The 13822-nt window shown below is 39.0% G+C and overlaps 1 protein-coding gene across 1 annotated transcript; it reads left to right on the top strand.

The window, feature by feature from the left end:
- Positions 1-3290: 3290 nt before the first annotated feature.
- On the top strand, positions 3291-6951 carry LOC107197737 (putative transmembrane protein INAFM2). Its single transcript, XM_015606965.3, has one exon. The coding sequence runs from the start codon at positions 3987-3989 to the stop codon at positions 4407-4409; it is 423 nt and encodes a 140-aa protein (XP_015462451.1). The 5' UTR covers positions 3291-3986; the 3' UTR covers positions 4410-6951.
- Positions 6952-13822: the final 6871 nt, after the last annotated feature.

Here is a 13822-nt window from a genome sequence, read left to right on the forward strand (position 1 = left end):
ATTAATTGGTTTATTGGTTTATATATCTCATCAAGCTGCCGGCGCTCAGAGGGAGCACAATTTATCCTGCTCCCTCCGGGTGGGTACAGTAGATGGCGCTCTCTCTTTTCCCCCTCATCACTCCTAGGGTGATGTCTTCAGCACAGGGCGTCTGTGAGCTGATGTATCAGAACCGATTCGCTGCACTGCTTTCCTCTTAGTGTTAGCGGTGTGATGCTACTCGGCAATGCTACATCATCAGCGGCAGCTCGAAAAGAGGTGGAGTCTGACTTCACATGTATCTGAGGAGGTGTGTGCTAGTCTTTACCCTCCTGGGGCATCACTAGTAATAAGGGTAGACCTAGTGAGTGGATTGGGTAATTGGCTGTGCTAAATTAGGGAGAAAATGGGAAAAAAAATTAAGTTAAATTAATAAAAAAAAAAAAAGCTTATATTAGCAAGGAGTGCTAGATAGCTACATTTTGTTATTTTGTGTAAACTCGCTTGAGGTTCTATAAACTGCTCATGAACATTAACAAAAAAATGAATTCTAGTGAACAAAGACCCAAAAGAAAAAGCCTTAGCTTTATCATAGTGTTCAGTTTAGACCTGGAATATGGTGGCCTGTATTTTTACTGTTCAGATAACTCATTCCCACAACATAACCTGAGCTAATTAGTCATTAATCTGAAGCAGAGTACAGATTTCAGTGGCTTCATCACAGACATCTCTCCCCGAGTAGTTTGGGTAATAGTCAAATCACAGCTAGTCCAACAAAAACATATGAAAATCTCAAGGTCAGGTGTTAGCAAACTCCTAACCTCACAGACAGCCGAAGCTAAATTACACCCATTTATTATAATCACAATTTATAGTCAATCAATATGTTTATCTACAGATGTATATTTTAAAAAATAAATATATTTATCAGCCCTAAAAGAAATACCACCTCCTTGTTTCTACACTAATTTCCCAACGTTTCAGCTCCACTGAGCCAATAGGAACACTTTGTATTTCTATAATTACACAAAGACTATAAAATAAAATAATCTAATTATCTAATTTTACACACTTTACCTGTACATACAGATACTTGGGCGATTTTGTTACAAAAAGATAAAACTATACACTTAAATTTAACATTAAAATGACATAAATAAATGACAATAAATGAATAAATGATGAATTAATGCTTATTTAAAAAAAATGGTTTAGATTACCTAGATACCAAACAGACTTTTAATGCTATATATTGATGCTCTGGATCGAGATACAGTCTACAGATCTACTGTAACAGAGCAGATCTGTTGAGTGCTGAGTTTTTCACCTGAGATCACTCTGCCACCCACTGTCTGAGGTTAGATGTGCGCCATTTATTCATTCATTCATTCATTCACACACTTTTTCTTGGTATTGTATTGGTATATTGTGTTTAAATAATTAATATAAGCATTATTAGCATGCACTCTAAGAAAAGTAAGTACAGATTTGTACCTAAAAGAGTACAAAGCTTGTCGCTGGGGCTGTACCTTATTTTAAGGTACAAAAAAGTACCTTTCAGTAAAAGTCCTTTTTTGTACCCATATTTTTGTGCCAGTAAAGATTATAAAGATTGTAAACATTATCATCAACTAAATATGTGTCAAGAACTTGATGATCCAAAATTGTCTGGCTTTCAAATGAAAAATGTGCAATTAAAATATATATATTTTATTAGTACAGTGATACAGAATACTGAATGTACCTTTTGTCTAGTTAAATGGTACAAATCTGTACTTATTGCTGTTAGAAATGACTTTGTACTTCAAAGGGAACAAATCTGACCCTGTAAAGACCAATATTGTACCATTGAGGGTACAATTATGAAGAGTGTACCTCTGAGTACAAAAAAGTACTCATATCGTACCTCTGTTTTTTAGAGTGTGGCAACATCATATTAACCAGTTTTACGTACTGTTTCCAACAAGAACCTTGTACTTGTACTTTTAATATTGTCAGTCCTGAAGCTGTCAGTCTGCCTGTTCTGGACTCTTGAACTACGCAGATATCATGCAGTCAAACTATTTATTAACACAGATGAAAGGCTTACAGGGTAGTCAGAGACAGGCAGGGTCAGTATCAAAATGGAAGCGTAGCATCACCATAGCATCACGTGATCAGCAGGGGAGTCATGGAAGTCTGGTGGAGTGCATTCTGGGAATTAAGTCTTTCTTGTTAAATCGAGAAAATGAGTGGCAGTTCAGTAACATTATGAGAAATCTAATACTGGAAAAGACAGTTATTTTAGTAGGAATATAAATGGTCTTCTATTTGGCAGAAAACCATTGAACAGATGCTTCAAACACTTCCTGTGCAGAAAACTGAACACACTGTGTTTGCACATCATTAAAGAAACATGAAAAATCTATCCTGCTTCTTGTACATTATGTGGTTACAGTTAAATACAAACACTATAAAATATTCATGACATATTTAAGAGTGATCCATTATTCATCATACCATTTCAGAAATGGAGAGGGGGTTTATACAGAAGATCATGCATCTATTTTTGAAAGTAAAGTGGATTTTAGCAGAAGGATACCTTTAAAAATGTAACAAATATTAACTTTTAAGACATTTACATTATTTTTATGATCAGGCCCACATATAATTTATTAGTTAAATATTTAAATATATAAATCTCCAAGAACAACATCACTAAATGAGTATTTTCTGTTTAAAACAGAACATATTATCTCATTGGTCAAAGGAATGTATGAATTCTGTCTAAAAAGTGAACACCACATAGGTTTGGATATATATATATATTTACACTGACCGCTGTCTAAATGAAAAATCTCTTAACGCCAATCATGGTGCCAGTTCAAGGAAAAGGTCTTGCCTTTCAGGAGAAACAGCCAATCAGCTTGCTAGTTTTGGAAGAGGCATGTGCTAGTCTTCCCTCTACTAGTGTTGGGGCATCACTAGTGATGCACATTCTGACAAATAAAATAAAAATCAAATCTCAAATTAATATTGGTGGTGGGGTTACTGTCCGTGGTGCTGGTTTGTGATTTGACCTCCTCACCCCAGCTATCACCACTGATGAACCCAATCCGGGTACTGTCTACAGTCAAACAAACCGTTTAATCACGTTTAATCAGAAGCAGCATCACCACCACATCCATCCCATCCTCTCTCCATCTCTTAAATCCTATTGGCTGGATGGCTGGATGCGGTGCCCCTTTAAAAGCCCCTCGGCCTGAATCCCGCCCCCTCCCTCCTCTGCTGTATTATTTTTTACCTCTCTCTCTCTCTATCTCTCTCTCTCTCTCTTTCTCTCTATCTCTCCAACACAGCAGTGTGTGTGTGTGTATGCGTGTGCGCGAGAGCGAGCGCTTCTGTATATGTATGTGTGCTTGTGCGCCCTCGCGCGAGCAAGGGACATAGACAAGAGAAAGACAGCGAGAGCGAGCGCGAGAGAGAGGCTGGTCGCGCGCTCTTCCCCAGCGCGCATCTTCTTCTAATGCGTTAATGCGTTATCCTGCGGACGCGCTTCTGTCTGGATCTCTTTGATTCTTCTTTTTTATATCTATTCTTCTTCTTCTGGAGGAGCAGAAGAACATCTGGATGCTGCTGGTGATGCTTCTGCTGTTTCTGCTGGATGCGACCCCTGCCAGATGTGGTGCGGGGGGCTTCTTCACGGCCCTGACGGATCTCTGAAGCGCGCGAGATGGACGAGAACATGCGAAGAAGGCCCTTGTAGGAAGAATCTTCCTCTTCTGAATCCCCCTGCTCATCTTCATCTTCTTCATCACTGTCATCACCACTACTATCATACTCGTCTTCTTTTTCTTCTTCTTCTTCATCAGCAGCAGCAGCAGCATCATAATCGTATCCTCAGCATCATCAGCATCACTGTCACCATCATCATCATCATCAATCTAAACCTCCACCTCCACTGAAGCCCATCCAAAGCAGTCAAGACGGACGGGGTGGTGGAGAACCGCGCCAAGAAGCGGGGCAACATGCGCGAGCGGGACTTGGCTCCGGGCGCTGACCGGGGCAAGCCGGCCACCTACACCGGGGACAAGAAAGCCAAGATGGCCGCGAAGACCAACAAGAAGTGGGTGAGGCTGGCCACCGTCTTCGCCTACGTGCTGTCCGTGTCGCTGGCCGCCATCATCCTGGCCGTCTACTACAGCCTGATCTGGAAACCCGCGGCCGCAACGTCCCCGGCGCACCCCGGCACCACCGCGCCCCCGCCGGGGAACGCCACCGGCGCCAACACCACTCTTCCCAACAGCACGATCCCGTGGGCGCACGAGGCGAACGGCACGAGCGACAGCAGCCTGAACGCCACATCAATCGCGTCGATCATCGTGCAGGATGTCGCGGCCAACAACACCAGCAACAACAGCAGCAGCGGCGGTGGTGGTGGAGTAATCTGAGCCTGGAATGGAGTTTGGTTGGCTTTGGTTGGTTTGGTGTTCATCAGACTGACTCCCATCATCAGAGACACCAGTTGGATCCATCATACATCAAGTTTGTGATGGATGATGATGGATAATGCTAGACACCTTTTTATGACAGCACCGGTGGACTGGACACACCGTTTTGGACGACCCAATGGACACCAGTGGACACTGTTCATTTAGACGCACTATGGTTGAGAACATTATGGACTCTGCTAGTAACCAATGTTGAACTATTTCAATTGAACCGTTTGATTGACCCCCCCAATGGACATCAGTGGACAAAGCTTATCAAGCAGATTATCAAGATTATCAGCTATCATCATCATCAATAGCTAGCGTGTGGGGCTCTCACATGTGGGGCTTTCACGCTAACTCACGAAACTAAGTGGACTAGGAAGGTTCCAGTGGGTTCCAGGTTGGTTTCAGTTTGGTTCTAGGTGGGTTCCAGATGTACATGGGTTTATTGAGTAGGTACAGTATGATGTAGCTAGCTAGTTTGTTGGTGTGTTTCCCAAAGCGGGTCCATTGGGATCGTTGCTACTCAACTTAAAGGTTCAATCCCATTTCTCTTTTGTACCCCTACCCCTTGTTTTCAAGCGAATATACGCTGGTTACAGATATACACACTAAAAAAAACAGAGGTATGATATAAGTACTTTCTTGTACTGAAAGGTATACTTTTCATAATTTCACCCACAAAGTTAATATTAATCAGATGTGTTCCATTCATAGTACAGGAAGTACAGATTTGTACCATTTATTCAACCAAAAGGTACACTCGGTATTCTGTATCACTGTGCTAATAAACAAAATATATTTTAATTATATGTTTTTCATTTGAAAGCCACACAATTTTGGAACATCAAGTTCTTGACACATATTTAGTTGATGATAATGCTCATATTCTTTATAATCTTTACTGGTACAAAAAAAACATGGGTACAAAAATAGACTTTCACTGAAAGAAAGAGCTTTATAAAAAGCTTTATACTCTTATATAAGTACAAAACCGTAATTATTTTTGGAGCCCGCAAGTTTAACAACCTAGCTGCTGCTGGTTACCTAGTTCACTTTAGGGCTTTTATCATTGTCTATGTCTTAATTCATCTGTGATAAGGAGCTGAAATTACCTTTTATTAGCTTTTATTTGTTCCACCTTAAATCTTTAAATTCTACAGCCTCTGCCATTGCCTATTGCATTATTTAAGGTGGAACAGCAAAGTTACTAAATTAGCTAGCTAATGAAGTGAACTACTAGTGATTGTTTTAAAGAAAATTGCAATAAAACATTGAAAATACACGTTCAGTTATGGTGATATAGTGGTTATCATAATGTTTACGAAGGAAAATAGGAACATGCTCAAATTTGTGGGTTTCTATGATCAATTGAAGGGTCATACAGCTCTACCACTGGGGGTAGGGGGAAGTGGTAGGACCAAGGGGTTTGAGAAATGAGATTGGGCCGTATAATCTGGCATGGCATGTATAGCCCATGCTGGTTTAACCCCTGCTGGTCCCATTCATTGCTGACATCATCCTATTTATCATCCTATATGATGGCCCCCTTGTGGAAACCATGAACAAAATGTTCTTATTCCCAGTTGGGCTACCCATGGGCACCAATGGATACCAACTGGACACCAGTGGAATACAACTGGACACTGATTGGACACTACCTTGGACACCACAATGGAAATTAACTAATTGGATCCCAATAGACGTCACACCTTGATTCTCTTCCCTCTTCCCTCTAGATTTGTACTATAAATCCAATGAAGAATGTAACTTCCTCTCTTTTTTACTGGGTTTGCCTTAATCGATCACACAGACAGACTGCACTGGCCGCCACTGGGAGCACTGGGAGAACTGGGAGAACGAGAGCATGTGGGCCCGTCTGAAGCATTAATCTCTCTCCACTTGCATCAATCAGTGTGCTTGCGTTATTCTTACTTAATAAGCATTATTAGCCTCTTATCCTCTCGCAGAGTTGCAGAGAGAGAAGCGCATCTAGTATGGAATGCAGGCTGAACCTAATGAACTACTGTTTTTTATTATTATTAGTAGTTTATTTTATATTTTTAGCTTTTTTTTTTTAAATAATTTAGGACACAGCCCTCATTTTTATTTAATTTTATTGTATTTTTTAAATGAAAAGAAAAGAGAAAATGTGAAAGGAAGAGGAGGAGGAGGAGGGTCTGTGTCCCTAAAGCCGTACTAATTAATCAGGAGGCCTATATCAGAGGAGCCTGCGTTCAGTTCCGCTCAGGTATGTGCAGAGATAATTCGCGCCAATGTAAATGCAGATGTGTATTTGCTGATGTACATATAAATATATAAATATATAAATACGATTAGGGGCGCACGCTCTGGACTTTCTGCATAGATACAAACCTTTTTACGAGAATACTGTATTCTGAGTACGTATATAAATATATATGTATAAATATAAATACATGTATATATCTAATCTACGAAATGGCTAATAAACGCCCTTGTAAGAAATAAACAAACACAAAGTATTAGAAGTCTATTTATTGTCTTTTTTGGGTGGTTTATTAGAAAACTTTACGGTGTAACTTTAGAGAACTTTAAGGTGTAAAATTGACTTTTTTTGTAGTAAAACATGATAAAGAGTACTTACCTTTGTTAAAAAGCCCACCTCCGCTCTCCTGCAGCTTTCTGAGATACAGTAATTTTGTGCTTTTTACCCAGAACTGTACAACAGCCGTATTGGGGCATATTTTACATTTTACAATCTTTTTACACCGTTATCCAGCTCAAAGTAGCTCCACACCTCCTTGCTAGAATCTGGAGAGCCCTGATATTTAAAACAAGGCATTAATAATTTAAAAAGTGCAGAAGAAGCTTATTAAACACCACTGTTTACATCCTATAACGCTACTAGCTTCAGCTCAAGCGCCGCCATCACTGTACTGATAATAACATAGACATATATATACATAGACTCCTTATAGCCTGCCTCCTGCTAGCTATGTGCCCGAAGCTGAAGCTACATCCCATTATGGGATGTAAACAGTGTTTTTAATAAGCTTCTTGTGCACTTTTTAAGTTATTAATGCCTCGTTTTAAATGTCAGCGCTCTCCAGATTCTAGCAAGGAGGTGTGGAGCTACTTTGAGTCTGAATAACAGTGTAAAAAGCGATTTATCGAGGCAAAATATGCCCCAATACGGGCATTGTACAGAATGCAGGGTAAAAAGCACAAAATTACTGGATCTCAGAAAGCTGTAGGAGAGCGGAGGTGAGCTATTAAACAAAGGTAAGTACATTTTATCATGTTTTATTACAACAAAAGTCCATTTCACACCGGAGAAGAACTAAGAAAGCCAGGCAGTGAACAGTAAACATGTTGCTTAAGTCTCAGTAGATGTTGGTGGATAAAGGAATCGTGGTATTTGAGGTCGTGTGAGTGAAAGAAGCTGCTGATGAGTAGAGAAGCTGGATGAAAACACAGTGGGCAGCTGCGTACAGTGAGAAAACGCTGTTTTTTGGTTATATAATGTTATATAATCAGTGTGGAGCACTGCGATTAGAACTCAGATCAACCCCTGCTGAAGTTCTAAACACGACATGATCCACAGATCCTCACTAAAAGCAGTGTAAAACAAGGAAAAGTGAGTTAAAACCACCATTCTAAAAGAAAAGTGCATTTAAGTATCTTTTTTAAAAGTATACTGAACATCGAAAAGTACATACAGGGTTCATACAGTCATGAAAAACCTGGAAAAGCCATAGAATTTGAAAATAGTAATTTCCAGTTTAGCAAAAAATAAAAACAAAAAAGAAATGTCTGTAGTTTATAGAATAAAACAACAATGTTCATTTTACTCAAACATAAACCTATAAATAGCAAAATCTGAGAAACTGATTCAGAAACTGAAGTGCTCTCTTATTTTTTTCCAGAGCTGAATATTTTCTATCAACATAACATTTAATTTAAAGCATATTGCTTAAAAAAATTTAATTGCTTACATTTTAAGGAAATGCAGAGAAAGCGTATCTAAAAAAAGTATATTCACATGAGTAGCCATGGGCTACAGACTGGGCTGTTTACCCCATTTCACTTTTCCTGCAGCATCTTAGTGTAAATTCTTTTAAAAACGTTGGCTGATAGAGTATGGGAGTGTGTTCAGTGTAATTGTCTTTGTGTTTAGATGTGTATGGTAGAGAAAGTAAAGAAAAAACGACAGAATCCAATTTTTTTGTTTTTGAGAGTCTAATTCTTTAGTGATAAGGAGCTGCAGTAAATAGTTACAATTATCTATTTTCCTTTTCTTCATCTTCTTTCTGTTCAAATTTTCTCATTCCTCCTTAAATCATGCATCAGCCTCAACTGACAGAATGTGACTGCTGCACCGGAATTGGAACTGGAATTAGCTTAAAATGTACTAGACCAGTAGTGATTTTTTAATGCTTGTTATGAACAAAAGAACAATAGTACACTTAAACTACAGTAAACTAATATAATGCAATGGATAAAGCATCATTTTTAAAGAAGAAAATTCTGGATCAACATTTGTGAATATCTTCCTATCTTCTGGAATCTGGCAAAAATCAAATTTTCATGTAGCCTTAATGCTTCACTCTATTCTTCTATTCCATCCAGTATCAGGAAATAAATACCCCTAGTCGTGAACTGGTGAACGTGCACTACAGAGGGGTAGGGCTGATTGGTAGGGGTCAGGGGTTAAATGGGATTGGACCACAGTGTTCAGTCAGTGTAAGCTCTTGTGATCAGAACAGATACATTTATTGGAACAGTGATTTATTGCTGGATCTCTTGGTCATCCCCCTCAAATCTGTAGGCCCGGTGTGTGTGTGTGTTTTGTGCGTATGTGTGTGTTTTGTGTGTGTGTGTGTGTGTGGTAATGGAGAGCAGTGTTTATGGGCCTCTATCAGGATGTGGTGTTGAGTGCTCGTTCATCTTCTGAGTCATTTCTAGCCATTTTTCACTCTTTCTCTCCCTCTTGTTCCACTCTCTCTCTCTCTCTCCCTCTCTCTCTCTCTTTCTCTCCCTCTTGTTCCACTCTCTCTCTCTCTCTCCGCAGTGCTGGGTGGGTTATCGATTTAGCGCTGTAAAGTTAAACACAGGAGCAGAAGTGCATTACACAATCCAGCCCATCCAGCTACTGCTCTATTTCCAGCTCGCTTCATCACACACCACTGTGCTCTGTACACACAGAAAGAAAGAAAAGAGCGAGAGAATATAGGGGAGAAAGAGAGAGAAATACTGTATATGTGTGTATTATAGTAAAAGAGATACAGTATGTATATAAAAGGGTAAGGGGTAGATACAGTTTTCACAGTTCAAGACCACACTGCAAAAATCTAAATCTTACTAAGTGAAATTGTCTAGTTTTAAGGCAATAAATCTATTTTTTTATCTGATAATACTTTTTGTCTTACTAAGCATTGTGTACGTGTTAGAATTTTAGATCTTAATTAGTCTTACTTAGAATTTTCACCTTATTTTAACTAATTTGAACTCAAAATAAGCCAAAAAGCTAGTAATCAAGTTATTTTGATTCTTGTGTCCAAATGTAAGGCAATAAATCTGTGATTTTCGCTTGATTTAGTCTTTGCAATTGCTTTTTTATTAAGAAATCTTACTAAAAAAAATTGCTTACCCAATTTGCAGATTTGTTTGCCTAAAATAAGCATATATTTCTTAATTAACATATATTTTTCTAGTTGTTTCCGTTGGATTTTTTTTTTTTTGCAGTGCATCAAAAACATTATGCTGAAACTGGCACTCAACAGGATCAAGCAAAGAAAGAAACAGCAAGAGCTCAGAGTTATCATCTTTAAAATACAAGTTAACAGAAGCAGAGATAAGAGCACCTAAATGTTTCACACAGTATTTTGGTTTCGTTTAACCAATATATTTAGAAAGAGAGAATAGATTTGAATCATGAGATACAGAAAGAAAGTGAGAGAGACAGTCAGTGTGAGGACCAGAGAGCATAATGTGAATGTGTATAAAATATGATGAAAAAAGAAGGTAGTATATGTGTGTGTGTGTGTGTGTGTGTGTGTGTGTGTGTCTAAATTAAGAGCAAACTTTTAGTTAAAACATCCCTGAGTCTGCACTATTTACTTTGCTCTCATGATGAGTAAACAGTAAGTATAGTCACCGCTGCTTGTTTTAACCCTTTCAGACCTGACTTATGTTCCAGTGATTAAAAAATATAAAAATTCTATTTTTTTGCCTCTAATGCACTTAAAAACAGGCTAAAAAGAATAATAAATGAATTAATACATTAAGAAATAAAAATGAAACATATTTGTAATTTGTCTGTTTATTGCAGACGAGTCATTATATTTATTTATATATATTTTCACAAGTATAAAAAATATAAAATATATTTTAAAAAAGTTCATAAAAAAAATCTTAATATGATGGGAAAAATGCTACTATGCTTTATTTCAGTGTGCAGAGTTTTCCTGCTCAACTCTGTAGCTTCAGTGTTAGCATTGCCCAGGAATGTAGGCCAAAAGCATATTGTCGCTGTCCAATGAAAAACACTTATCTCCAAAACAGCAACTTTACGGGAGAGAGAAAAAACCTTGTCAACTTTCAATGGAAGTCAATGTAAAAAGAGCTTATTTCAGGTCATTTTGAAGAGTTTCTATTGGTCCGTTCATCAAGAAATTTTGGCACAGTGTAAGGAACAGTTTGTATGTTCAAATTATGTAGTAAACTAAAAATCGACAAAAATGGAGATAAGTGTTTTTCATAGGACAGCGACGATATACAGTAAGATTCTGATGTGATGATGTGCTAGTGTGTGAAGTGATGTACCGAGGTGGAGAGAGAAAGAGAGATGGAGAGGTAGAGAGATGTCCCAGTGGACCGTGTTGTTGCTGATGAAGAAGACTCATTCTCATTACCCTTCTGTTCACATTGAGCCTAATGATCTGTTGATGAATGAACTAACTGTGAAAGTGGTTTCCAACCGTGGTCCTTGTCCTCCATCACCCCCGCACCTTTTAGTGCTGACTCTGCTTTAACCATATACAGTGGCATGAAAAAGCATTAACCCCGAACAGACTCTTTGATTTTTGCATTTTTGTCATACTTACATTGTTCAGGTTATCAAACAAACTTCAATTTCACTACTAACCACAACCAGCCCTGATTACCACCAGACCAGTAGAATCAAGAAATCACTTAAATAAAACCTGTAAAATATCTCAAAAAGTAGCACATTATTCCCCCGAAAATATCTGAAAAAGTCATTGATCATCTATCAGTCTGGAAAAGGTTATTTCTAAAGCTTTGGGACTCCAGAGAACCACAGCGATTCACTATTATTCACTAATGGAGAAATCACAAATGGAACACTGGTGAACCTTCCCAGGAGTGACCAGCCGACCGAACAAAATTACTTCAAAAGGGCATGAAGAACTCATCCAGGAGATCACAAGGAGGTCTCCATGGGAGAATTCCAAGATAAAAAATCACTGCTGACCAAAAAACAACACAACCCGGTTTTGTAAGGTGTGTGTCCGATTACATCTGACGTAAAACTTACACATAATTACAGAAAAAAACATCATACTGAACGTAAAACATGGTGGTGGTAGTGTGATGGCCTGGAGCTTTCTTAGAACATTCCTAGTTAGCATACAAATTAGCCACAACCTTGTGGCTAATTCTCGTACCCAAATCTAATCCATACCACTGGCAGTAATGATGGCATGAGACGTTTTCTGAAGTACTGGGGCAGCTCTGTGCTCTGTGTTCTTTCTGTGTGTGTGTGTGTGTGTGTATGTGTGTGTGTGTGTGTGTGTGTGTAGGTCCACGGTGTCGGAGCAGGACCCAGGTGCAGCTTTTTTAATGCGCTATGCGTCAGGAGAGTTGGGAGCCATTTTAGCACATGCTGCAGCGCTAACCTCCAGGAGACGTTTAAAAAAGCCGAGAGTTCGGAGGAACAGAGGCCTACCTGCACATTTCATCCTCCACCATCTATAAACAGATCTACTGAGGGTTTATATGGAGGGAGATGGTGTAAATAATTATATGGAGCAAATAAAAGTCTAGAGCTGCAAGGATTAGTCAATATAATCAATATAAACAATGTTGATTATAAAAATCTGTTGAATTTTCAGTTTTTTCAGTGTCGACTTATCTTTAGTTTGCACCACCACTGCACTGCATTAAACAATGTGCTGTAAACAGAAACACAACAGGAGAAGAATAATGTGCTCACTCTGATCCGTCTGTGTCTCCAAAAGTGTTCTAAAGTGCACTTTCATCATGCAGCTTGCCATCAGCGGCTGGAGTCCTGAGACAGCACAGTTGTCCTTGCTCTCTCTGGGTGGGTACAGTAGATGGCGCTCTCTCTTTTCCCCTCATCACTCCTAGGGTGATGTGGGTCAGCACAAGGCTGCGTCTGTGAGCTAATGTATCAGAACCGAGTCACTGTGCTATCCTCCGAGCGTTAGCGCTGTGATGCTACTCGCTAATGCTGCATCAGCACAAATTTCTAAAAAGAAAAAGAACAGAGTAAAAATGTAGATTTATTCACATAACAAGCATCACCAGTGCTAAAGATAATTAGAGACATTAAAGACATTTATTGATGTAAACCAAATGTAAATATCATATTATTAATAAAAATAATAATCATAATAATAATAATAAAGATAGGCCATTATGTGCTTTCTTCCCACTCATAAACTCAAACACTGCACAAAACACATGCAATTATTGAATAATTACAGTGCATACTTAGTAATTCTTAATAAACTTGGTAAGTCTTAAGAGTAATTACTGGATATTAGGCCTATAAATAGTGGTTTAAATAAACATGGCAAACAGAAGAACAGAAAAAGGCCTGAATGTTAAACCCCTCCTTTTAAATAAAGTAGTGCAGGTCGTGTTTACCTCACGTAAGGACCAGGATATTGATACAGCATGTTACATATTGTTGTTTACAGTGGAAAAAAACTCATATATTAGCTATATTAAAAGTCCCTGTGCTTTATTGTACCCACTGGTTTGTGCACCACTCTCTCTATTATGTGTATTGTACAGTGAGTGCACAATCACAGTGCACAGAGACCAAATTGAGACACTTTGAAGATCAAAGTGACACCTTCTGTCTTACCCAGCATGCTCCCTGTCATATGACCCCGGGCCCTTGCTGTGGAACACAGAGGGTCCCCTGAGAGGAGCGCGGCTGCCCCAGAGAGAGCCTGCTGGAAAACGTAATTAAAAGAGTAGCAGAAGGGGACGCTCTGTTCAGGAGGTGCGGGGAGGCATTTCCAGAGCAACAGGCCTGAGGGAGGCAGGGATGATTCAAGATTAATAAGAGACTAATCCCAAATGAAGACTCCCTGAACGCCAGGCAGCAGCGGCCC

Source organism: Astyanax mexicanus, chromosome 14 (genome assembly GCF_023375975.1).
Source record: "Astyanax mexicanus isolate ESR-SI-001 chromosome 14, AstMex3_surface, whole genome shotgun sequence".
Classification (NCBI taxonomy): domain Eukaryota; kingdom Metazoa; phylum Chordata; class Actinopteri; order Characiformes; family Acestrorhamphidae; genus Astyanax; species Astyanax mexicanus.

Excerpts from the sequence above, each read along its gene's own strand:
- LOC107197737 (XM_015606965.3), top strand. The coding sequence starts at position 3,987 with ATGCGCGAGCGGGACTTGGCTCCGGGCGCTGACCGGGGCAAGCCGGCC.